The sequence below is a fragment of the Suricata suricatta genome, chromosome X, assembly GCF_006229205.1.
Source record: "Suricata suricatta isolate VVHF042 chromosome X, meerkat_22Aug2017_6uvM2_HiC, whole genome shotgun sequence".
In the NCBI taxonomy this organism is placed as follows: domain Eukaryota; kingdom Metazoa; phylum Chordata; class Mammalia; order Carnivora; family Herpestidae; genus Suricata; species Suricata suricatta.
Genome location: NC_043717.1, coordinates 50476227 through 50502217, shown reverse-complemented (window position 1 = coordinate 50502217; position 25991 = coordinate 50476227). Strand labels below are relative to the sequence as shown.

The window sequence follows — 25991 nt, the reverse complement described above, 5'->3', positions numbered from 1 at the left end:
AAAAATAAAAGTGAAATAAGGAAATATTTTCAAACAAAAACTGGGAAAAAATAGCAGTAGATACACACTAAAGTGAATGTTAAAGGGTATTATTAGAGCAGAAAAAATGATCTCAGACTGAAATTTGGTAAGGAAAGATAAAATGATGAGTTAAGAAAAAGGTAAACATAGAAGAAATCTAAATGAAAACTGATTATGAAAACTGATTATAAAATAACAATGTCTTGTGCAGCTTAACTCATATATATAATTAAATTAACAAACAACAATAGCATAAAGTTGGCAAGGGGTAAATGGAGTTAAATTATTCTAAGGCCTTTGCACTGTGCAGGCAGTGGTCAAAGAACTTATTATATCAGACTATAATAAGGAAAAAATTCATGTTGTAATATTTAGGGTTTCCACTAAAATAACAGTAAAAGAATATGGATCTACAAAATTAAGAAAGAGTAAAAATAAAGTAGTAAAAAAAATCCAAAAGAAGGCAATATGGAGTGAAAATGTTCATAAGATGGACGAGAAAAAGAGAATAAAATAGTATGATGGTATATTTAAGGCCAAATATATAATTAATTTAATTAAACTCAAATTGATTAAATGTGCCAGTTAGATCAACTAAATTGAAAAGGAAAACTATATCTGTTTATAAGAGATGCATTTAAAACATATAGAAAGGTTATAATTTTAAAAGATGGAAGATATATCATGTAAAAGTTGATCAAAAGAAAGTAGCATTATTAATATAAAACAATGTAGACAGTAAGATAAAAAGCATTACTATAGATAAAGAGGGACATTTCATAATAAAAAGTTCAATTCAGGGGCACCTGGGTGGCTCAGTCGCTAAGTGTCCAACTTTGGCTTACATGATCTCACGGTTCACAGGTTCAAGCCTGCTTTGGATTCTGTGTCTCCCTCTCTCTCTGCCCCTTCCCTGCTTATACTCTGTGTCTCTCTCAAAAATAAAGAAACAGTAATTTTTTTAAAAAAGTAAGTTCAATTCAAGAGAAGATATAACAGCTCTAAATATGTATTTACCTAATAACATAATCTCAAAATAAGTGAATCAAAAATTACCAGAACTAAAAGAAGACATGGATAAATACATAATTAGCATGAGAGAGTTTTGACACAAATATCTCAGCAACTGATAGAATGAGTAAACAAAAAAATCATAGGGCAAAAATTATTTGAAGAATGCTTTGACCTGTTTGGTAAATAAATAGCACTGCACTATAAGACTTATATTCTTTCAAGTACACACAAAGCATTTATAAAAACTAACTACATACTGGGTTATAAAGTCACCATTTATTAAAAAATACTTTAAATCATAGAGAGATATTCTTTAGTCACAGTGGAATTAAACCAAAAATAAATAACATAAAGATAACTAGAAAATTATCATGTTTGGAAATCAATACATACACATAAAATGACTAAAGAAAAGATTACAATGGAAAACAGAAAATATTTGTATTGAATGATAAAACTATAGCATATCAAAATCAAAACTTATGTGATATGCTAAAACTGTGCTTGGAAATTTGTACTCTAAAATGCACATTTTTAGAAGTTTTAAAATGTTTATTTATTTTTGAGAGAGAGAAAGAGAGACAGAGCATGAACAGGGTAGGGGAAGAGAGAGAAACAGAGAATCTGAAGCAAGCTTCAAGCTCTGAACCATCAGCACAGAGCCCAACATGGGGCTGGAACTCAGACTCACCAGCTGTGAGACCATGACCTGAGCCAATGCCCAACAGATTGAGCCACCCAGGTGCCCCTAAAATGCACATTTTATTTTATTAATGTCCTTTTTTTTTGTTTTTGAGAGAGAGAGACAGTGCCAGCATGGAAAAGGCTCAGAGAGAGGGAAACAGAATCCAAAGTAGGATACAGGCTCTGAGCTGTTAGCACAAAGCCCAACACATAACTCGAACTCACCAACAGCAAGATCATGACCAAAGCCAAAGTCGGACACTCAACTGACTGAGCCACCAAGGCACCCCTAAAATGCACAATTTAAAAAATAATGATTGAATCATCTTCTCAAGAAACTAGATATTTTTAGGGGATGCCTGGGTAGTTTAGTTAGTTAAGCATTCAACTTTTGAGTTCTGCTCAGGTCATGATCTCAAGGAAGTGAAATCAAACCCTGCCTGGGGTTTCAAGCTGGGTGGAGCTTGCGTTAGATTCTCTGTCTCCATCTCCCCCTCATCCACTCCATCACTCATGAGCTTGCACACGTGCATGCACTCACTCTAGAAAAAAAAGCAGAAACTAGATATGTTTTTAATTTTTTAAGTTTATTTACTTATGTAATAGTTTATTGCCAAGTTGGTTTCCATATAACACCCAGTACTCTACCCCACAAGTGCCCCCTCTATGGCCATCACCCCCCTTCCCCTTTCCATCTCCCTTTTCAGCCCCCAGTTTATTTTCAGTATTCAAGAGTCTCTCATGATTTGCCTCACTCCCTCTCCGTAATGTTCTCCCCCTCCTCCACCTTCTCCTTCCCATGGTCACTTGTTAAGTTTCTCCTGTTACACTTGTGAGTGAAGACATATAGTATCTTTCTCTGTGTGACTTATTTCGCTTAGCATGACACCCTCGAGATCCATCCACTTAGCTACAAATGACCAGATTTCATTCTTCCTTATTGCCATGTAATACTCCATTGTGTATATATATACCAAATCTTCTTGATCCATTCATCAGGTGATGGACATTTAGGCTTTTTCCATGATTTGGTGATTGTAGAAAGTGCCGCTATGAACAGTGGCATCCATATGCCCCTATGTATCAGCACTTCTGTATCCCTTAGGTAGATCCCCAGCAGTGCTATTGCTGAGTCATAAAGGAGTTCTATTGATAGTTATTTTTAGGAACCACCACAATGTTTCCAGAGCAACTATAACGGTTTACATTCCCACCAACACTGTAGCATTTCTCCACATCCTCGCCAGCATTTGTAGTCTCTTGATCTGTTCATTTTAGCCACTCTGACTGGTGTGAAGTGGTATCTCAGTGTGGTTTTGATTTGTATTTCCCTGATGATGAGTGACGCTGAGCATCATTTCATGGGCCTGTTGGCCTTCTGGATGTCCTCTTTGGAGAAGTGTCTGTTCAGGTCTTCTGCCCATTTTTTCACTGGATTATTCGTTTTTCCAAGGTGGAGTTTGATGAATAACTTGTAGATTTTGGATACTAGCCATTTGCAACTTTATCCAATATGCCATTTGCAAATATCTTTACCCATTCTGTTGGTCGCCTATTAGTTTTTTGATTATTTCCTCTGCAGGGCAGAAGCTTTTTATCTTGATGAGGTCCCAATAGTTCATTTTTTTCTTGATTCCCTTGCCTTTGAGGATGTGTCTAGTAGGAAATTACTTTGATTGAGGTCAAGGAGGCTATTTTCTACTTTCTCCTCCAGGGTTTTAATGGTTTCCTGTTTCACATTCAGGTCCTTCATCCATTTTGAGTTTATTTTTGTGTATGGCATGAGAAAGTAGTCTAGTTTCATTCTTCTGCATGTTGCTGTCCAGTTCTCCCAGCACTACCTGGTAAAGAAGCTGACGTTTTTCCATTGGGTACTCTTTCCTGCTTTGTCAAAGATTAGTTGGCCATACATTTGTGGGTTCAGTTCTGGGCTCCTTATTCTATTCCTTTGGTCATTGTGTCTGTTTTTGTGCCAACACCATACTGTCTTGATGATAACAGCTTTGTATTCCAGACTGTCTGGGATTTTGATGCCTTTCACTTTGGTTTTCTTCTTCAATATTACTTTGGCTATTCTGGTTTTTTTGTGGTTCCATACGAATTTTAGGATAGATTGTTCTAGCTTTAAGAAGAATGGTGGTGAAATTTTGATTAGGACTGCATTGAATGTGTAGATTGCTTTGGATAGTAATGACATTTCAACAATGTTTCATCTTCCGACCCATGAGCATGGAATGTTTTTCCATTTCTTTGTGTCTTCTTCAATTTCTTTCATAAGCTTTCTATGGTTTTCATCGTACAGGTCTTTTACATCTTTGGTTAGGTTTATTCCTACAAATTTTATGGTATTTTGTGCAATTGTGAATGGGATCAGTTTCTTAATTTCTCTTTCTGTTGCTTCATTATTGGCGTATAAAAATGCAACCAATTTCCATATGTTGATTTTGCACGCTGCAACTTTGCTGAATTCATGGATCAGTTCTAGAAGGCTTCTCATGGAGTCGAACAGGACTTCCATGTAGAGTATCATGTCATCTGTGAAAAGTGAAAGTTTGACTGCTTCTCTGCCAATTCTTATGCCTTTTATTTCCTTTTGTTGTCTGATTGCTGATGCTAGTACTTCCAGCACTGTGTTGAATAAGTGGTGAGAGTGGATATCCTTGTCGTGTTCCTGTTCTCAGGGGGAAAGCTCTCAGTCTCTCCCCATTGAGAATAATAATAGCTGTGGGCTTTTCATAAATTGTTTTTATGATGTTTAAGTACGTTCCTTCTATCCCAAATTTCTCAAGTGTTTTTATTAAGAAGGGATGTTGTATTTTGTCAGATGCTTTTTCTGCATCTATCAATAGGATTATATGGTTTTTATTTTTCATTTGTGATTGTGATGTATCACATTGATGAATTTGTGAATATTGAACCAGCCCTATAACCCAGGAATGAATCCCACTTGGTCATGATGCATAATTCTTTTTACATGCTGTTGAATTCAATTTGCTAGTATCTTGTTAAGTATTTTTGCATCTGTATTCATTAAGGATATTGGTCTGTAGTTCTCTTTTTTTGTTGGGTCTGTCCAGTTTAGGAAGTAATGTGATGCTGGCTCTGCAGAATGGCTTCAGAAGTTTTCCTTCTATTTTTTGGAATACCTTGAGGATGGGTGTTAACTCTGCTTTAAATGTCTGGTAGAATTCCCCTGGGAAGCCATCTGTCCCTAGGCTCTTGTTCATTGGGAGATTTTTGAGAACCAATTCGATTTCTTAACTAGTTATGGGTCTGTTCAGATTTTCCAACTCTTACCATTTTATTTTTTGTAGTGCATGTCTGTTTAGGAATTTGTCCATTTCTTCTAGATTGTCCAGTTTGTTGGCATGTAATTTATCATAGTGATCTCTGATGATGGCTTGTATTTCTGAGGGATCAGTTGTAATGGATCCATTTTCATTTATGATTTTGTCTATTTGGGTGTTCTCTCTTTTCTTTCTGAGGAACCTACCTAGAGGTTTATCAGTGTTGTTTATTTTCTCAAAAAAAAACCTCTTGGTTTCATGTGATCTGTTAAATTTTTTTTTAATTCTATATTGTTTATTTCTGCCATGATCTTTATTATTTCTCTTCTTCTGCTGGGTTTCGGGTGCTCTTGCTGCTCCCCTTCTAGTTCCTTTAGGTGCTCTGTTATATTTTGAATTTGATCCTTTTCTAGCTTCTTGAAATAGGTCTGAATTGCAATATACTTTCCACATAGGATTGCCTTTGCTGTGTCCCACAGAGTTTAGGTTGTTGTATTTTCGTTTTCATTTTTTCCATATATTTTTAAATTTCTTCTCTAATTGCCTGATTGGCCCAATCATTCTTTAGTAGGGTGGTTTTTAACCTCCACATTTTTGGAGGTTTTCCAGATTTTTTTCCTGTGGTTAATTTCAAGTTTCATACAATTGTGATCTGAAAGTGTGCCTGGCATGATCTCAATTCATTTGGATTTATGGAGGGCTGTTTTATGACCAAGTATGTGATCTATCTTGGAGAATGTGCCATGCTCAAATGAGAAGAAAGTGAAGTCTCTAGCTTCATGATGCAGAGTTCTAAATATATCTGTCAATTCCATCTGTTCCAATGTGCCGTTCAGGTCCGTTGTTTCTTTAATGATTATCTGTCTGGTTGACCTATCCATTGTTGTAATTGGAGTATTAAAATCCTATGTGATAAACATATTCTTAACAAAAAGTTTGTTTCTGTGAGTAATTAGTTGTTTTATGTATTTGGGTGCTCCCAAATTCTGTGCATAGATGTTTATAACTGTTAGTTCCTACTGATATAGAGACCCTGTAATTATTATTTAATGTCCTTCTTCATGTTTTGTTACTGCCTTTACTTTTAAAGTCCAGTTTGTCCAATATAAGTATGGATACTCGGGCTTTCTTTTGACGTCCAGTCACATGATAGATATTTCTCCCTTCCTGTGCTTTCAATCTGAAGGTGTCTTCAGGTCTAAGATGAGTCTCTTATAGACAGCAAATAGATGGATTTTGGCTTTTTATCCATTCTGCTACCCTGTGTCGTTTGACTGGAGCATTCAGTCCATTGACATTCAGTGTTATTATTGAAAAAAGTGGGTTTAGGGGCGCCTGGGTGGCTCATTCAGTTATGCGTCCGGCTTCACTCAGGTCATGATCTCATGGCTCATGGGTCCAAGCCCCGCATCTGGCTCTGTGCTGACAGCTAGCTATGAGCCTGGAGCCTGCTTTAGATTCTGTGACTCCCTTTCTCTCTGACCCTCCTCTGCTCACGCTGTCTCTCAAAAATAAATAAATAAATTTTTTTAAATTTTTTAAAAGAAAAATGTGGGTTTAGATTCATTGTGTTCCCTGTTGAGTTCCTGTTTGTAGTGATATCTCTGGTACCTTATATTCCTTCCTACATTTCCCTCATAGAGTTCCTCTTAGGATTTCTTATAGGGCTAGTTTGGTGGTGATGAATTCTCTCAATTTTTGTTTGAGAAACCTTTATCTTTCCTATTTTGAATGACAGGCTTGCTGGATAAAGGATTCTTGGTTGCATAGTTTTCATGTTCAACACATTGAAGATTTTCTGCCATTCCTTTCTGGTCTTCCAAGTTTCAGTAGATAGGTCTATACCCACTCTGATAGGGTTTCCTTAGTATGTTTATCCCTAGCTGCTTTCAGAATTCGCTCTTTATCTTTATATTTTGCCAGTTTCACTATGATAAATCATGTTAAAAGTCGATTCAAGTTACGTCTTAGGAAAGTTCTATGCGCCCCTTGAATTTCAATGTCTTTTTTCCTACTCCAGTTTTGGGAAGTTTTCAGCTATAATTTGATCAAGCACCCCCCTCAGGACCTTTTTCTCTTTCTTCTTCTTCAGGAACTCCTATGATATGGATATTGTTCTGTTTGGTTGTATCACTCAGGTCTTGAATTCTTCTTTCGTGCTCCTGGATCAATTACTCCCTCTTTCTCGGCTTCCTCGTTGGCTATAACTGTGTCTTCTAATTCACCAATCCTTCTCTCTGCCTGTTTAATCCATGCAGTGGCTCCCTCCATTTTAATACACACCTCATTTATATCCTTTTTTAACTCATCACAGCTATTTTAAAGCTCCCTAGTCTTTGTATCAATAGCTTCTCTGATGGTTTTTTTTCAAGTCCAGCAATTAATTTTATGACAATTGTTCTAAATTTTTGTTCAGTTATGTTGTTTATGTCTGTTTTGAGCAGTTCTGTGGCTATGACTTCTTCCTGGAATTTCTTTAGAGGAGAGTTCTTTTGTTTCATCATTTGGGCTAGCTTTCTGTCTCTTGTCAGTTTTAAAAGCTCGTTATGCACTGTGCACCTGTTAATACTGCTCTATTAAAGGAGGCTCATTGACTGTCCAGGACTAATCATTTCAGGAAGTGTTCTTTTAATGGTGTCTCTAGGTTTCTCTTGTTGTGCTTTTGATTATTTTATTTCCCTGCTCAGTGGTATCTGGGACTCTCCACCAGGTGTACTTTGGCAGACAAACACACAGGGGGAAAAGCACACCAATGCACAGACAAATCAAGTAACTAGGCAACCCAAAAGGGGAATGAAAATAATAAAAGAACAGAAAGGAAAAGAGAAAAAGAAGGTGGGGACAGAAATGACAAAGGATAGTCTGAGAGCATAAAACCTGCAGAGGTGAGAGATAAGAATGAGATAAGGAAAAACTTATCTGGATGGCAGGAACTGGTCTAATCACAGCAGTGTATAAATGTTGGTCTTTCCCAGACTTCAGGGAGGAAAAGGAGAAATGAAGGAAAAAAAGAAAAGAGAAAAAAGATAAAAAATTAGAAAAAAATTTTTACGTTAAAAAAAGTTAAAACAAACAAACAAAAAAGGCATCTCTCCAGTGTGGATGGGCATGGTTTGGTGTAGGTAGGTTGGATCTCAGGGGCTGCTCTCTGAGGCCCCACCTTAGAGGTTACAGGGAGAAGAATGGCAGCACCCCAAGTCCTTCTCAGACCACGCATTGTAAGCCAGTCTTTTGAATTCGCTCTCCCTGTGCTATGCACAGGCCATATTGCTTTTTTTCCCCTAAGCGCTGCCACTTTTTCAAATCCTAGCCCATGCACTTTAATGCTGCTGCCCCAGATGAACAGAAATGAAATGTCTACCTGAAGGCAGGCAGCTTTCTAGCCAGCATTGAGTAGGAAGACTGGGGAGCCAGCTTTTCCCTGGCTCCACCTGGAGTCGCTAAGCCGATGAACCCAAGGGAGAACAAGCCCGCTGAGGGGGACAAATTTCTCTCTCTGTGCCCAGTAGCTATATGTGAATGGTGTGTCTCTCCATCTGGGCCGAGGTCTCTCTCTCTCCAGTGTCCCCTCAATAAGCGTTTTCAGTCTCTTTTTCTCTTCCCCTCGGCTCTCCACCACTCTACATGGCTATTTCAAGCACGGCTCCAAATGGCCGTTCTGCACACAGATCTGCATGGCCGCTCAGCATGTGGCCCTCTAGGGTCCTGTGCTGCTTCTGTACACTGGGCCCTCTGCGGCCCGGCACCACCTTTCTGGGTGCTCTCTCTCCAGGCTCCACTTTGTGCAGGCACTCCTCCCCTTGGAGTCTCAGGTCTCAGTTCCCAGTCACTCAGGCATCCATGAGGCTGTCATCTATAAGGAGACTGTGAGCGCACCTCCCATTCTTACAGATCAGAATATTGTGGCTTTAGTCCTTTTCAGTTTGATAGTTGCAGGCTGGCAGAGATTACAGAGCTCCCTACTTCTCTGCCATCTTGCGGTTCCCCTAAGTTTACTTACTTAATTTGATAGTGACCGAGCAGAGGAAGGGCAGAGAGAGAAAGAGAGAGAGAGAATGAATCCCATGCAGGCTCTACACTGTCAGCACAGAGCCAATGCAGGGCTCAAACTCATGAACTGTTAGATCATGACCTATGCTGAAACCAAGAGCTGGAGGCTTAACTGACAGATACACTCAGGTGCTCCCTAGATATTTTTTTTAAATCACCAAATTAAAGCCAACAAAAGTAGAAATATGAAAATTTTAAGATATTAGCAGAAATTAATGAAATAGAAAACAATCCATAGTGTAGATTAACTAATAAAATTGATAAATCTCTGGTACAACCACCAAGAAAAACACACACTAATAATACTGAAATGAAAAGGGCAAAACTACCGATCATACAGATTAGAAGTCACTGATTTAAACACACTATAGTACACAAACTGCTAATATGCATAACAACTAGCGTGACTCTCATGGGCATTATACCATGTGGGAAAAAAAAGGCAATCTCAAATACATATGGTATGATTTCATTTATATAATCATACATACTGTATGATTTCATGTATATAATGTTTTCAAATTGAAAAAATAGTAGAGATGGACAAAAGATTTGTTGCTTGAAGTTAGAAATAATGGGAAGTGGGAAATAGGTGAATATAAGGGGTAGCACAAGGGATATTTTTGTGGCAGTGAAATAGTTCTGCATGTTGATGGCAATGTTCATTACCAAAAAAAATGCATGTAATAAAATGATATAACTATACATGTATTTTATTACTATGTAAATTACCTGGTTTTACTGTATTGTAGTCACATAAGATGTAACCAGTGGAAGAAATTGGCTGAAGTGTACACATGACCTCTTTGTAAAAACATTGTTAAATCCTCTAAATCTATAATTATTTTAAAATAACGTTTTTATTTCCAAAGAAGACACCCACATGGCTACCAAATACATGAAACAATGCTCAACATCACTCATCATCAGGGACATACAAATCAAAACCACAATGAGATATCACTTCACTATCTGGAAATACAGCTAAAATTAACACAGGAAACAACAGGTGTTAGTGAGGATGTGGAAAAAAAGGAACACTCTCACACTGTTGGTAGATATGCAAACTGGAATAGCCACTGCGGAAAACAGTATGGAGGTTCCTCAAAAGTTAAAATAGAACTATGCTATGATCCAGCAATTGCACTACTAAGTATTTACCCAAAGAATAAAAAAATACTGGGGTACCTGGGTGGCTCAGTTAGTTAAGCATCCAACTCTTGATTTTGGCTCAGGTCATGATCCCAGGGTCGTGGAACTGAGCTTTGCATTGGGCTCTGTGCTGACAGCATGGAGACTGCTTGGGATTCATTCATTCATTCATTCATTCATTCATTCATTTTCTTTCTCTCTCTCTCTCTCTCTCTCTCAAATAAATAAACTTAAGAAAAAGAATACAAAAATACTGATTTGAAAGGATACATGCACCCCGACACTTATAGTATATATATATGTATATATATATATATATATATATATACATATATATACACACAAAATGAAATATTAGTCATAAATTTAAAAAATGAAATCTTGCTATCTGCAATGATGTGGATGGAGCTAGAGAGTATTAATGCTAAGTAAAATTCAGTCAGTCAGAGAAAGACAAATACCATATGATTTCACTCATATGTGGAATTTAAGACACAGAATAAATAAACATAGGGGGAAAAACAGAAAACCAAGAAACAGACCCTTAACTATAGAGAACAAACTGAGGGTTGCTGGAGGGAAGTGGAAGGGGATGGGTTAAATAGGTGATAAGGATTAAGAAGTGCACTTGTGATGAGCACCAGTTGTTGTATGTAAGTGTTGAATCACTAAATCTAATATTACCCTGTATGTTAACTAATGCAATTTAAATGAAAACCTTTAAAAAGTTTGTATTTTTTATTGTGAGTGAGGGGCAGAGAGAGAGAGAGAGAGAGAGAGAGAGAGAAGTGGGGTTCACCTGAATCAAGGCTCGAGCGCACCCAATGTGGGAATCGAACTCACCAACTATGAGATCATGACATAAGCCCAAATCAGATGCTTAATGACTGAGCCACCAGTCACCCTCAAAAAAAAGTTTTTAAAACATTATTTTAAGACAAAGCTTTTAAAGTAGGTAATAATAACCTCAAGAATAACAGATTTCATACACATTAGGATAGTTATATTTTTAAAAATAGAAAGTGGGGGCGCCTGGGTGGCTCAGTCGGTTAAGCCTCCGGCTTCGGCTCAGGTCAGATCTCACGTTCGTGGGTTCGAGCCCCTCGTCAGGCTCTGTGCAGACAGCTCAGAGTCTGGAGCCTGCTTTCAGTTCTGCATCTCCCTCTCTCTCTGTCCATCCCCCTCTCATGCTCTGTCTCTCTCTGTATCAAAAATAAATAAAACATTAAAAAATTAAAAAAAAATAGAAAGTGTTAGTGAGAATGTAAAGAAATTGGAACCCTTGTGCATTACAGTAATAATGTAAAATGATGCAGTCACTGTGGAAAACAATTTAGCAGTTCTTAATTCCATACAAAAGGATTAAAAGCAGAGACTACAACAGATACTACTTGTATATCAATATTCAAAGCAACACTATTCATACTAGCAAAAAGTACAAAAACCCAAGTGTCCATCAGAAATGAATTGATAAACAAAATATGGTACAAACATACACACACAGAAATATTACTTAGCCATAAAAAGAATACAATTCTGATATATGTGACAACATCAATGAATCTTGAAAAACTTATATGAGGTGAAATATGACTGAAATAAAATAACAAATATTATATGATTTCACTTATATGAGGTACCTAGAATAGGCAAATTCAAAGAGAAAATAGTAGAATAAAGGTTACTAGGGACTAGGGAAAGGGGAGTAGGGAATTATTATTTAATGGGTACAGAGTTCCTATTTGGGAGGATGAAAGAGTTCTGAAAACAGTGGTAATGGGTACACAATGTTGTGAATGTACTTCATGCCACTGACCTGTGCAGTTAAAATGGTTACAATGTGGGGTGCCTGGGTGGCTCAGTAGGTTGAGCATGTGACTTCAGCTCAGGTCATGATCTCACGGCTCGTGAGTTCGAGCCCCACATCAGGCTCTGTGCTGACAGCTCAAAGCCTGGAGCCTGCTTCCTATTCTGTGTCTCCCTCTCTCTGCCCGTCTCCCACTTGCAGTTTCTCTCTCAAAACTAAATAAAAACATTTTAAAAAACATTTATAATAATAAATTTTGTTATATATTTTACCATAATTAAACAACAGATGGTGAGGATACCATGAAATTCTTCATGTGAATAAATTTAAATTTTTTACTGAAGTAAACAAATCTTTAGGACATAAAACTGACTAGAGATGCCTGGGTGACTCTGTTGGTTAAGTGTCCTGTTCTTGGTTTTGGCTCAGGTCATGATTTCATGGTTCATAAAATTGAGCCCTGCATTGGGCTCTGCACTGACAGCTTGGGATTCTGTCTCCCTCTCTCTGCCCCTCCCCCACTCATTCATATTCTCTGTCTCTGTCTCTGTCTCTCTCTCTTTCTTTGTCTCTCTCTCTCAAAATAAACATTTTTAAAAACTTATTTAAACTGACATAAGTAAAAGTAGAAAATCTGTAAATCTTATATTAAGTTATCAAATCTAGAGTTTAAAATCTCCCCTCTTCTCCCGCCCCAAATTCCAGGCCCAAATGTTTCACCAATTCTACCAAAAATTTAAGGAAGAAATATTACTAATATTACATAAACTCTTACAGACAAAAAATTAAAAACATTTCCAACTAATTTAAAATTTTTTAAATGTTTATTTTTGAGAGAGACAGAACGTGAGTAGGAGGGGGCAGAAAGAGAGAGAGAGAGAGAGAGAGAGAGAGAGAAAGAGAGAAGACACAGAATCTGAAACAGGCTCCAGATTCTGAGCTGTCAGCACAGGGCCCAATGCAGGGCTCAAGGGAATGGCGAGATCATGACCTAGGCCAAAGTGAAATGCTTAACCGACTGAGCCACCCAGGTGCCCCACTTCCAAATAACATTATAAGACCATAATAACCTTATTCAAACCTGACATAAGAGGAAAATTACATACTAATCTCACTAATGTATATAGAGGGAAAGACCCTCAATGAAATATTTACAAACCAAATCTAGAAATATATAAAGTGAATAATACATTGAGACAAAGTGTGGTTTATTCTACAAGTGCAAGGCTAGTTTAATACTACATTAACTGAATAAAGGAAAAAATCATATTTCTTCAATAGATGCAAGAAGCCATTGATATAATGATATATCCATTTATGATTTTTAAAAATCTGAGTAAACTAGGACTAAAATAGAACTTTAAATTTATAAAGGCTACCTTCATAAAAAGAACTACAACAATCATCATACCTAAAGGTAAAATGTTAAAAGCTTTTCACTCTGAGATTGGGAATAGGGAAAGGATGCCTACAATCACAATTCTATTTGACACTGTTCTGAAGGCTCAAACTAGTACAATAAAGAAAAAAATTTAAAGTGCAGATATTAGAAAAGAAAAAATTTAAAAAATGAAACCTGTCATTTGTCACAAAATGTAATAGTGTATATAGAAAATCCAAAAGAATCCACAGAAAATTTATTAGGATTAATAAATGAGTTCAGAAAGATGTTGGACACCAAACAATATATAAAAATATGTTACTGAGCATCAGCCAGAAGCAATTTAAAAATGAGATTATAAGGTAATATGGTCCCAGGTTGTTTCTCCTATGAAGCAGACTGGAACACATAGATTACTATGCAGGACTTTTCTTTCCTAATTTTTGCAGAGTTCAACATATGTGGTAGAGGAAGGAAAAAAGCAATCCCCAAAAGGCCCTAGCCAAAATCATAGGGAGCTTTGGATCTATGCAGTATTTCAAAGTTTTCTGGAGTTAGCAGGAAGGGGCAAGCCTTTTTACCTTCTAACTGATCAGTAACTGAATATGGGATTCCTTGAAAGGAGGCATCTCTATGGGTGAGAACAGTTTTCTTCAAACAGGACAAATTAAAAAAGGGCCTGTCAGAGATCTGTCTTCTAGCAGCACTGTCAGCAGTTGGGGAATAAGTCTTTGATTTCCAAATGGAGACTTTGGTGACAGATCATGGCATTAATCACAAATATCATTTAAAATGGCTTCAAAAAAGATCAAATACCTTGCTATAGGGGTATAAGAGTTCTACACAGAAAACTATAAAATAGTATGAATATCCAGTTTTCCTGCTACTATTTGTTGAAGAGACTATTCTTTCCCCATGGTATATTCGTGGCACCTTTTCCAAAGATTACTTGACTGTATATACATGGATCTATTTCTGGGGTCTCTATTCTGTTCAGTTGGCCTATACACCTGTCTTTAGGCCAATTATCCTACTTTTTTAGAATTTTAATTCCAGTATAGTTAACATACAATGTTACTTAAGTTTCAGGTGTACAATATAGTGATTCAAAAATTTTAATACTTACTATAAGTATACTCTTGATTTCCTTCACCTATTTTACTCACCCCCCCTTCCCCATTCATCCCTCCTCTGGTTACCATCAGTTTGTTTTCTATAGTTAACAGTCTCAAGACGTATGGGTGATTGAGTTGGTTAAGCAACCAACTCTTGATTTAGACTCAAATCATGATCTCATGGTTTGTAGGATCAACGCCCATGTCAGGCTCTGCATTGACAACCTAGAACCAGCTTGGGATTCTTCTCCTTCCCTTCTCTCCCCCTCCCCCATTTGCACATATGCATGGACGCACAGGCTTTGGTGCTCGCCTCTCTCTCTCTCTCTCTCTCTCGCTCTCGCTCTCGCTCTCGCTCTCGCTCTCACTCTCACTCCTACTCTCTCTCTGTCTCAAAATAAATAAGATTTTAAAAGTCCGTTTTTTGGTTTATCTTTGTTTGTTCATTTGTTTTGTTTCTTAAATTCCACACACGAGTGAAATTATTTGCAATGACAAGAATGGAGCTAAAGCGTATCAGACAAAGTGAAATAAGTCAGTCAAAGACAAATACCAAATGATTTTTCTATTCTTTTATGTTTAGTCTGTGTCCTTGAATGTAAAGTGAGTTTCCTGTAGAAAGCATATGATTGAATCTTGCTTTTATTCATTCAGTCAGTATATGACTTTGATTGGAAGAGGTTTTTTTGCCTATTTACATTTGAGATTACTGATAGTGAAGGATTTACCATTGCTATTTTGTTAGTTGTTTTGTCAGTCTTGAGATTCTTTTATTTCCCCTTTTTCTGTCTTCCTTTGTAATTTGTTGTTTTTTGTATTGATATGCTTTGATTTCTTCCTTTTGTGTGTGTGTAACTTCTCCAGGTATTTGTTTTTTGTGTGTGGTTATCTTGGGATTTACATAAAATATAAGTCTATTTTAGGCTGATAACTTAAGTTCAATTGCATATAAAAACTCTACACTCTAACTTATTTCACATACATGATTTATTGTTTTTGTCACATTCCACATTTATTCATATTGTGTATGTTTTAACATATTTTAGAGTTATTTTTAATACTTCTACCATTTAACTTTTACACTAGAAATAAAAGTGATTTGTCCTCTATCATTCAGTAATACAGTATTCTGTAGGGGTCTATATATTTACCTTTACCAATAAGTTTCATACTTTTTTATGCTATCACATAGCTCTCTGGTGCCCTTTCATTTCAAGTTGATAAACTCCCTGTAGCATTTCATGTATGTCAGGTCCAGTGATGATGGATTTCCTCAACTTTTGTTTGTCTAGGAATGTCTGTATCTCTTCTTTTTTTTAATTTTTTAAAAACATTTATTCATTTTAAAGAGACAGAGCATGAGTAGGGGAGGGGCAGAAAGAGAGGGAGACACAGACTCCAAAGCAGGCTCCAGGCTCTGCACTGTCAGCACAGAACTCAAAGCAGGGCTTGAACTCACCGAGCCATGAAATCATAACCTGAGCTGAAGTCAGATGCTTAACCAACTGAGCCACCCAGGTGACCCTGTTCTTATTTTTTTAAGAACAGTTGCTTTGTTTTGTTTTGTTTTTTAAGAATGGTTTTGACAAGTTTTGTATTCTTGGTTGGCAGTTTTCTGCCCTTCACTACTTTGAATATATTATCCCACCCCCTTGAGGTCTGCAAGATTTCTGCTGAAAAGTTTGCTTTTGGTCTTATGGGGAGTTGCCTTGTATAAGGTAAGTTGGTTTTCTTTTGATGCTTTCAAAATTCTTTGTTTTTGACTTTTGACAATTTGACCACAATGTGTCTTGGTGTGGATTTTCTGGGTTTATTTACTTAGCATTCTTTGGGCGTCTTGAATTTGGTTGTCCATTTCCTTCCCCAGATTTGCAAAGTTTTCAGGCATTATTCCCTTGAATAAGCCTTTTGGTCTTTTCCCTCTCTCTATGCCTTTTGGGACTTCCCTAATGCCTGTAATGGTATACTTACGGTATCCCATAAGTCTCATATACTTTTTCACTATTTTCTTTATTTTTCTTTTTGTTCCATGAACTGAATTATTTCCAAAGACCAATCTTATTTCACTGATCCTTTCCCCTGCTTTATCTAATCTGCTGTTGAATCCTGCTCATTAATTTTTCAGTTTAATTATTGGGTTCTTTAGCTCCATGATTTTTGTTGGTTCTTTTTAATATTTTCTATCTCTGTGTTATAATTCTCTATTTATACACTGTTCTCTTGATCTTGGTAAACATATTTATGAGTAATTTTGAATTCTTTGTCAAGTAAATCTCATAACTCTGCTTAGTTAGGGTCAGCATCTGAACATATAATGTATTCCTTTGTGTGGAACATCTTTGCCAATTTTTCATTTTCATTGATTCTCTGTGTTAGTGTCTTTACATTACAGAAGGCAAGCATCTCTCCCAAACTCCATGGACTGGTCTTATACAGAATACCTTCACCAAGCAGCCCAATCAGAGATTCAGGGGGCTTCTATCAATTCTTTCCCTCCCCAGAGAGAAGCAAGAGCTGTGTCTTTGTCTATTTACTTTGTACAAAATGCATTTTCCAGTCCAAAGTGCCATCTCCATTCTCCCTCAGATAGCCAGACAAAGCCAGATCCATCAGAGATTCAACATTGGCAAGACAGATGACAGTTTTTTGGGCAGCCATGGAAAAGCTCTGGCATGGAATCCCAGATCAACTCTTCTACCTCCAGGAGTAAGGTGAAAGCTGAAATATTTCATCTACCCACTCTTTACTGAGCAGGGTGGGAGGATTTATGGTATCTATCAGTCCTAGCCATCATTTCTGTTCTCCTTCCAGAGACTAGACTGTGCCAGACAAGTCAAATGCCAGTTCTTTGGGAAGCCCTGGAGAAGTTGGAGCACCAGAAGCAAAGATAAACTTTCTTCCCCAGGGAAATATTGAGAGCTGGGATTTTTTTGTCTTCTTAATCTGTGCTCAGCAGGAGGGATGATCTATGATATCTACCAGCCCAAGACACGGTCCTGTCTTCTCCGAGGCATGCCCCTCAGAGATTGGGAAGACAGAAGCCAGTGCTCAGAAAACTTGGAGTGCTGGACATGTGAACCAACCTCTTCCCTCCCCTGGGAGATGCTGAAGCTAGGGGGTTTCTTCCTTATCATATGGCATTAAACTAGTGGCAGATACTCTGGCAAGAAGGTGTCCCAAATCTCCCTGCTGGTTTCAGTGAATCTAGTTTCATGTTCACCCCAGATATAGGAGCCTTTCAATTAGTCTCTGAATTTCTCACAAAGTGAATTTTTTTCTTGAATCACTACTAAGTTAGTGTGTTGGTGGGGAAGAGGGATCAAGACTTCCTAATCTACCATCTTGCTGACATCATTATTCTTTTTTTGTGGAATATGATGAGCTGGTTCTAAAATATATATAGAAATGCCAAGGGCCAAGAACATCCAAGATATTTTTAAAGAAGAGGAACAAGGTTGAAGGACTTGCTTTACCAGATATCAAGAGCTTATTATAAAGTCCAGTAATTAAGACTATGGTATTGTTACAATGACAAATAGACTAACAGAACAGAACAAACAGTTCTGAAAGAATTTCACACATATGCAGACAATTTGTGACAAAAGTGATACTGAAAAGAAGCAAAGAAAAAGAGATTCCTTATAATAAATGGCCTGGGTCAACTGAATCTCTATATGGAAAAGATAAAGCTTAGCCACTATATCTCATCATATACATAAATCAATTCCGGATGGATTATAGATCTAAATGTGAATGGCAAAATACATAAAGCTTCCAGAAGATAACATGGAAAAATATCCACATGATCTCAAGGTAGGAAAATACTACTTAAATGAAACACAAAAAACACTAGTCATTAAGGGAAAATACTGAAAAACTAGACATATGAAAATTTAAAATGTCTGTTCCTTAAAGGATACTGAAGAGATTTGGGAAGGGTTTGCAACATAAAAAGTGCAAAAACGGTCCATAGCCAGAGTATATAAAGAACGCTTACAAATCTATAGGAAAAGGACAAATAAACTGATTTTTAAAAATGAGCAAAATACTTATAGAGACACTTCACAGAAGACATTATCCAAATAGATAACAAATATATGAAAAAGAGTACAACTTCATTAGTCTTCTGAGAAATGTCAATTAAAATTACAATGAGATAGTATTACAAACCCATCAGCCAGAATGGCTATAATTTAAACGAGTGATAATAACAAGTGTTAGTTAACAAGAATGTGGAACAACTAGAATTCTCATATACTGCTGGTGGGAATGTAAATTGGTGTAATCACTTAGAAAATTATCATTATCAATAATTTGAAAATATGCATTCCCTACAACCTGAAAATTCCAATCCTAGTTATATACTCAACAGAAATTCAAGTACATATAAGCAAAAGATATGTATGATAATATTCATAGCATCATTATTTATAATAACCCAGATATGAAACAATCCAAATATTTATTATCAATAAAATGAATAAACTGTGGTATAGTCAAACAAGGGAATAATATACAAAAATACAAATAAAAAATTACAGCTTAATGTAACAACAAACATATATACTGTTTGATTTCATTTATATCAAGTTCAAAATAGATAAAGCTATTCTATGATGTTAGAAGTCGAGATACTCATTAACTTTGGAGGATGAAGGTACAGTGATAGCAATGGAGCATACTGTGTGGGTTGTAAGATGCTACCTCTATTTATTAAGATGAGTTCTGGTAACATTAGTGTGTTCACTGTGTAATAATTCATCAAGTTGTACAATTATGATTTGCCACCTTTTCTGCAATGTATGCAATACTCCAATAGAATAGTGGGGGGGGGGAGAAATGAAGAACTAAGTACAATAGGTAAAGCTGGTCCTCCATGAGGGCCACCCTAACACACAAGGCAAGTGGTTTTCTTGGTAATGTTCTTGGGGATTAAAAGGCTTCAGAAGTTCTCTATTGTAAACAGATCTTCCCTATAAGGAATTTACAGATAAAGTATAGATTTTTTTTCCACAAAATCTAAGAGATGAGACTTAAAAACAAGTAAAACATCAAATGATACATTACAGAAAGCTTTTTGCAGCATTTTAAAGGTGATGTGATTCGGGCTCTTCTCTATCTCACTTTCTAATAATTCTAGAAACCAGTGAAATATTCCCAGTGGAACTATTTACTCACCTAAGCATAGCTGACCATTCACAGGTTTAACAAGACTTGAGGAAAACAGGCTTGTTACATACAGAGAAAATGTCTTTGTTTCACAAAAACATCTCCAAAGGTCCCAAATAATATTTAACTCAACAAGTATTTAAGTACTTTAACTATAACTAGCAGGTATTGTGGTCAGGTACTGTGGAAAAAGGAAAAAGAGGAAGGCAGATTGCTGAAGAGTTCTAATATAAAGACACAAGAGTTGTTAAACTAATAATAGCAATAACAACTAGAGAATGATCCCAAGACAGGATGTGATGGGTAGGCCACAGGAGTAGAATAGAATTAGTGAGAGAAATTGGGATAGGTCACACTGAAAACTCTATATTTAAACCTATAGAAAACTATTTTAACTGGACCCCATTCCCCCAAACAATTCTTGGATTTAATGATTCCTAGTCACTTTCTTGATCCACTAGCCTTCATACATAATGTAAAATCGGTATACATTAATATTCTATCTAGTTTAACCAAGAGATGTTTTGTGGATAGTTAAAGTTGGTGTCTATGTCGTCACCTCAAATAATTAGGAACATTTTCTAAATACCCCCAACAGCCCTAAATAAATCCTTATTAATGTACCCATATATATTTTTCTAACTTCATAAATCTTAGAGTTCTGATTTAGATTATTTCTTAGGGCAATCATTTGAATGAGATACTATGCTTACTTGGCTCTCTTCCAAAATAATCTTTCAAGCATTAAAAGATATCTAATACCGAACATTGTGTCTGGATGATAGCAAGGGAGTTATTGAGCTAATATTAACCTTACTGATCTCGCTCATGGTTTGGTAGACTTTCTCTCCAGACTGGAAAAAGCAACTAGAAAAACCCTCTCTCCATTTAATCAATTTGATTGGGTTTCTAGGGACTTTTATCAGCTGTTGGGTTTTTCTTGAGAAGTGGCCATCAGAATTTCCTATATGATTATGGATGCAAATCTACTTTTATTCGTTTACATAGAAAGAATAATGGTTTTGTTTTGTCATTATTTTCAACACCCTTCCTGATGTTGCCCATCATATTACTCGCTTTGAGGACCACAATCACAATTGGGGCAACTTCTTCACAGAAGGATCAATAATGATTTTTATTTTTTACTTAACAATCATAGTGTGTATTGCATAACTCGGAAAATGAGATGTACCTAGCTCTTGATATCATCTCCTGTGAGTAGCCAGATAAATCTACAGGTACTCCTTGACTACTCCAGCTGAAGGAGAAAATTATGATTCCAAAAAGTCTGAAGCGACCCTCTCACTTTTTATCATTAGCAGCGTCCCAGCTGGGGAGGCTTTTCTAACAATTCCATTGGAGAACTTTGCTGATCTCTCTGTTATGTATCCTGACTGCCCTAATTTCCTTCTGCATCTTGTTTTAAAAGTTTTTTTAATGTTTATTTATTTTTGAGAGAGAGAGAGAATGAGCAGGGGAGAGGAGCAAAGGAAAAGAGAAAGAGAATCCCAAGCAGGCTCTGCACTGCCTGACACCGGGCTCTATCCAACAAACCTGTGAGATCATGACCTGCGCAGAAATCAAGAGTCAGAGGCTTAACTGACTTAGCCACCCAGTCCCCTTCTTGGTTTAAAAGTTTTTAAATTGAGGGATACAACAAACCTCTTCAGTGACCTCTAGATCCCTTTCTTGAATCATGACTGAGCCCATCATCTCATAAACATGGATAGGTGTACATGATCTTATAAAACGAAGTGCCTCTGTTTTTCCCACTTGTTCTTATGAGGTTCTTCTGCAATTTATTCTCATCAGTTTGTCTTTACTCCTTGCAAATAAACTGGTGAGAAACCTGAATGTTCTGCCCATTGAAGGGTGTGTATTTTTATCTTTCTTCCTCTCCATCTAAGAGTTGCTGTAAGAGCAGCTGTTTGTGTTGAAAAACTAAAATATAAAAATATGACCTACGTGGCCAAATCCCACAAGGCTGTTTACTTCCTTGTTTATGAATCAGAATGTCAGCACAACTTAGAATCTTGATGTCAGCAGATATTGCAATTAAATGTCCCTGCAAAGCCAGCAGAGGGTGCACCAGGGTATTAGAAATTTTACCCAAGATGTAGCAGTATCAGCTCAACTCTAATAGCTAATCAACTTTTCTTTTTTTTTTTTGGAGGGGGGGTTATACTAAAACTAACATCCTCAAAAGAAACATATTTTGAGCCTGGGCTAAAATTTCTTTAAATTATACTTTATTTCTCCTGAAAGTAAAGTTTAAGAAGAGTAAGGAATACATGTTAAATTTAGTCTGACCAAAATATAGGTGGAGTAAAAGAAAATGATGTAAATCTGGGCTCTTTACATGGCAAGAATGGTATTATGGAGCTCCACCCACTTTCCTCAAAAAGGCTCCAGAAATTGTATGCTACAGGGGAACAGGCACTGAACTGGAAGTCAGGAAACCAACTTCCCTTCTACAGGTGACCAGAGTTGTATGACCTTGGACAAATCACTGCCTCCCCCCCTTCCAGGGCCTATGTGCTATCCAAGGGAACCAAACAAATGGACTCCTATAGACCCTGATGATTCTAAAAATCTCTGACTCCAATTGATGCCAGCAAATGTAAAGAGCCAGTATGCTTGTTGCTACTGTTCAAAAAGACTAAAACAGAAATATAGACAGAAAATAGGGAGCTGTATTAAACCTAGACAGAACTATTTGAAGTGCCATGCGAAGGACAGGCGACTAAATGACATTATAAACCTGTAAGGGTCCCACACTATCACAGCAGCCCTAGAGCACAGCTGTCCTGCTAATCCTGTCTAAAAACATAGGTCTGTCCATCCCAAATACCAAAAAGCTTTGGCTACCATTTAACTAAGGAAGTTCAATTCCTTCATCTTTTCATAGAATATCAATGTTCAGCTGCTAAGTATTTCTGCTGGGCTCTGTGGCGGGCGGTGGATAGATAAAGGGAGCCAGAATCCTAGTTAATTATCGTTTAGCTACAGTGTTTAAAGTTTCAAGTATGAGAAGCATGTCTACTGATTCTCTTCTTTGATAAGCTGTTATATAAATTGGACTGTCCTAGCAAGACATTTCTAGGCTCAGGGTAACTTTATAATGCACTGTGTAGAATATATAGCCAGTCTTAACATTACAGTTTTATCATGAACGTGGATGCCAGCTTTGGGTGTGTGGTCAAAATAGGACAAATAATGTTTACAGAGTATGACAATGACTCTACATGTGCTAGCAAATATAGAAACTCTGGGTCCCTCACTTCAAGAAACTCATTTGCACAACTTGCCCTCTTTCCCAAAATGAGCAAATTCACTATTATTCTCTAACCACCTCAACAGGATTCTTGGATGCTTGCTTCTTTTAAATTTCACAGGACAAAATATGGGAGTGAGGAGAAAACTTCTTTTAAATGCACTAAATTTACTTGAATAAAGAGTTGAAAGAGTGGAAGACAAACACCAAAGCCAACAGTTAGCTGTTAACAAGGGCACAAACACCATAAAGACTGCAAGACAAACAAAAGCAATAACTGCTCTTGAAAGATTACTCCTGAGTAATTTTCCATAAGTAGATTCCTCAAACTAGTAGTAGTGAACAGACTTCACACTCACCCTACCTAACCCCCACCCCAAAGAGTCAGAACCGGCATGCAAAGGGTTTTATTCCCAAAGATTTTTAAAATTGCTCTTCAGAAGTTGTCTAGCAAGACGACATAGTTCTACCAGAATTCCACAGGGGCGCTGATCCTCACTAGTATTCTAGAGGACAATCAGTTTCAAATTGCAGGTAAGTGTGAACAAGCCCAAGTTCAGGTCAGCGCACAAGGACCCGCGCTGGAAATGCGATTAAAAGTTACTTCAACTGTAGAGCAGTTATTACAGCTGTTTACAGCTCCAGCTCCAAAGGAGACTCCGCTCGTGCTGGCATCAGCTCTGGACACGAAAAAACAAGCGGGCAGAAAATCTCACAGGAGCAGAGGGGCCAAGCTGCTGCCGTTAGTCCGCCAGACGGGCAGCGCCCGCACCTCCGCTGCCGGGAGAGCCGCCAACTTTCCCCGCGGCAGCCCAGGGCTAGGGGCGGCGGCCGCCAGCCAGGGCTCCCAAGTCCAGGGGTCCTGAGAGTCGGGGTGAGCTAGACCTGGACCCGGGACAACCTGCCCGGGGGCGACCTCTTCCCTCCTCGCCTGCCCCCTCCCCAGTCCGGCCCTACAACTTGGCAGGGGGTGGCAGAGTGCCCTCCAGGGCCCTGTGGGGGAGGGCCCCGCCCTGCCCACAAGGGGAGGGGGCCTCCGCCGCCGCCACCGCCCCTAATAGGTGACTCACCTGGTGCCCGTCCTGGGAGTGTTGGGGGAGTGTGGTTTCTCCCGATTCCAGAGGCTGCTGCTGAGGTGATGGCTGCCTTAAGTGGCGGGTGATGGGACCGTCAGGGTCGAGGCCACCGGGGCTGCTCAGGGTGCCAGAGGTGCCGGGGCCAAGGCGGGACTCGGCTACCCGTTCCCGCCGCAACTCGGAGCGCAACTCTAGGTAGCAGCACAACGTCAGCAGGTGGAGGGCCAGCGAGAGGCCAAAAAAACCCAGGAAGAGCCGGCAGCTGTTCCCTTCGCCAGCCCGGGCAGGGGCCCCGCGACAGCCGCAGCCCTGGCTTCCCGGTTCCCGAGGCGCTGCCGTGGCCAGAGGTTCCCTACGCTCTACCTCTGGGTAGCCCATGGCCTCCGGAGACACCCACTCTCCGAGGCCCGGGAGCCGCCGCGTCTTCCTCAGTCGTTCAGGACCCCTGACAGGCGGCTACTGCCCTGCCATCGGCTGGGGGCTGCAGAGACCCGTTCCAGAGCAACGGAGGCTGGGCGGGACAGAGCTGGGAGCTGCCGCATGTGCAGCTCCACTCCGATGGGTGGGAAAGGGAGGAGGAGGGGCGGGAGAGAGGGGCGGTTCGGCCCGCCCGGAGAACGAGGGAGGAGGCCCAGACCGACCCCGCCCCATCTCCCAAGCGGCTCCCCGGACACCCAACCACCGGCCCGCCTAGCCTTGGCGCCCCGCCCCCTGCCATTCCACCCCGGGCCTCCAGCCACGGGGCGGAGCCTGGGGGCGTATGGGTTCGCCTCTGCCTGACGGCCCCACCCAGCTCTTCCCGCTTGCGCCTGTTCCAGTTGGTGACCAACGCTGTCGTTCATTCCTGGACTCCGCCCCAGTTTAACCCATAAGCGCCTGTACGGGGGGGGGGGGGGGGGGGGGGGGGGGGGGGGGGGGGGGGGGGGGGGGGGGGGGGGGGGGGCAGAGGGAAAGGAGGGGGAGGTGAGAAGAACTTGGGCACCTTGGAAAGAAAGTAGAGCAGAGAAAAGGAGGCAGAAACTAGAATTAATAGAAATGTTTGCAATTAACTGCAGTTGTTAATAACATCATCCAGTACTTATCTGTTGCTTTCCATCTTCAAAGCGTTTAACAGACGTTAAACTAATTAAAACAGTTCTGGGTTTGGAATGAAATCATGCCTGCTGTGTTTGCAATCCAGTGGCACGCCAAAAGAAAAGGAGACCCAGGAGCCTGAGAGCCAAAAGGAGTGAGGTTGGGGTGGGACTGAGGCAGCCCCACTCCTAGAGTGAGTCTGGGGCCTCTAAGTGACCGAGAAGTGCACCCATGCCGGGTGGAACTGAAATGATGTTGTCCCACGCAGGTTCAAACAGTTCCCTAGGATTTCTTGATACATTAATTAATAACACAAATATGTATTGGGCCTTACAATGTAGAAAGTGATGTATGAGACAATCTACAGCCAGTGGAGTTTCTCTTCTGTCTCAGCAACAGGACTTTTGAGTGGAGAATATGTGTCTTCAATGAGCAAATGGGGAACTTGAGGGCCAGATGAGGTGGATTTTTACAAGGGTGGTCCACAGAATGACCAGGCAATATTGGCATCTCTATTTGCAGGCAACTGTTCTGGCCTCTCCACTCCTCCCCTCCTCTCCCTGGAGTAGCCCCTGGGGGAAGTTCAACAAGTCAGCCAAATGTTCCAGATGTACACGGCTGCAACTGCTGCATCTTCAACAGCTGAACCAAAAAGAAAAGGGTTCAGAGCAAAAACCAAAAACCAAAAACCAAAAAAAAAAAAAAAAAAAAAAGGCAAATATCAGAACAATAGACCCTGAAATGAAGGATGGAAAGGAATAGTTGAGTCAAAATCAACAAGTTACTAGTCTGAGATTATGGAAAGCTAAATGACTAAAGCAGGGGAAATATGTATGCTTCTTGGTCACTATGTACTCCCATTCCCATGTTATTAACAATTAGCAGTT

The 25991-nt window shown here is 39.0% G+C and overlaps 1 protein-coding gene across 6 annotated transcripts in view; it reads right to left on the bottom strand.

Moving 5' to 3' along the window:
• Nucleotides 1–24575, bottom strand: part of EDA (ectodysplasin A) — a 477575-nt gene extending 453000 nt beyond the window's left edge. For all 6 annotated transcript variants that reach the window (XM_029930026.1, XM_029930028.1, XM_029930030.1 and 3 more), the window contains exon 1: nt 24025–24575. In XM_029930026.1, the coding sequence (XP_029785886.1) occupies nt 24025–24408 (384 nt within the window). In that variant the 5' untranslated portion in view covers nt 24409–24575. The remainder of the gene's footprint in view (nt 1–24024) is intronic.
• Nucleotides 24576–25991: the final 1416 nt, after the last annotated feature.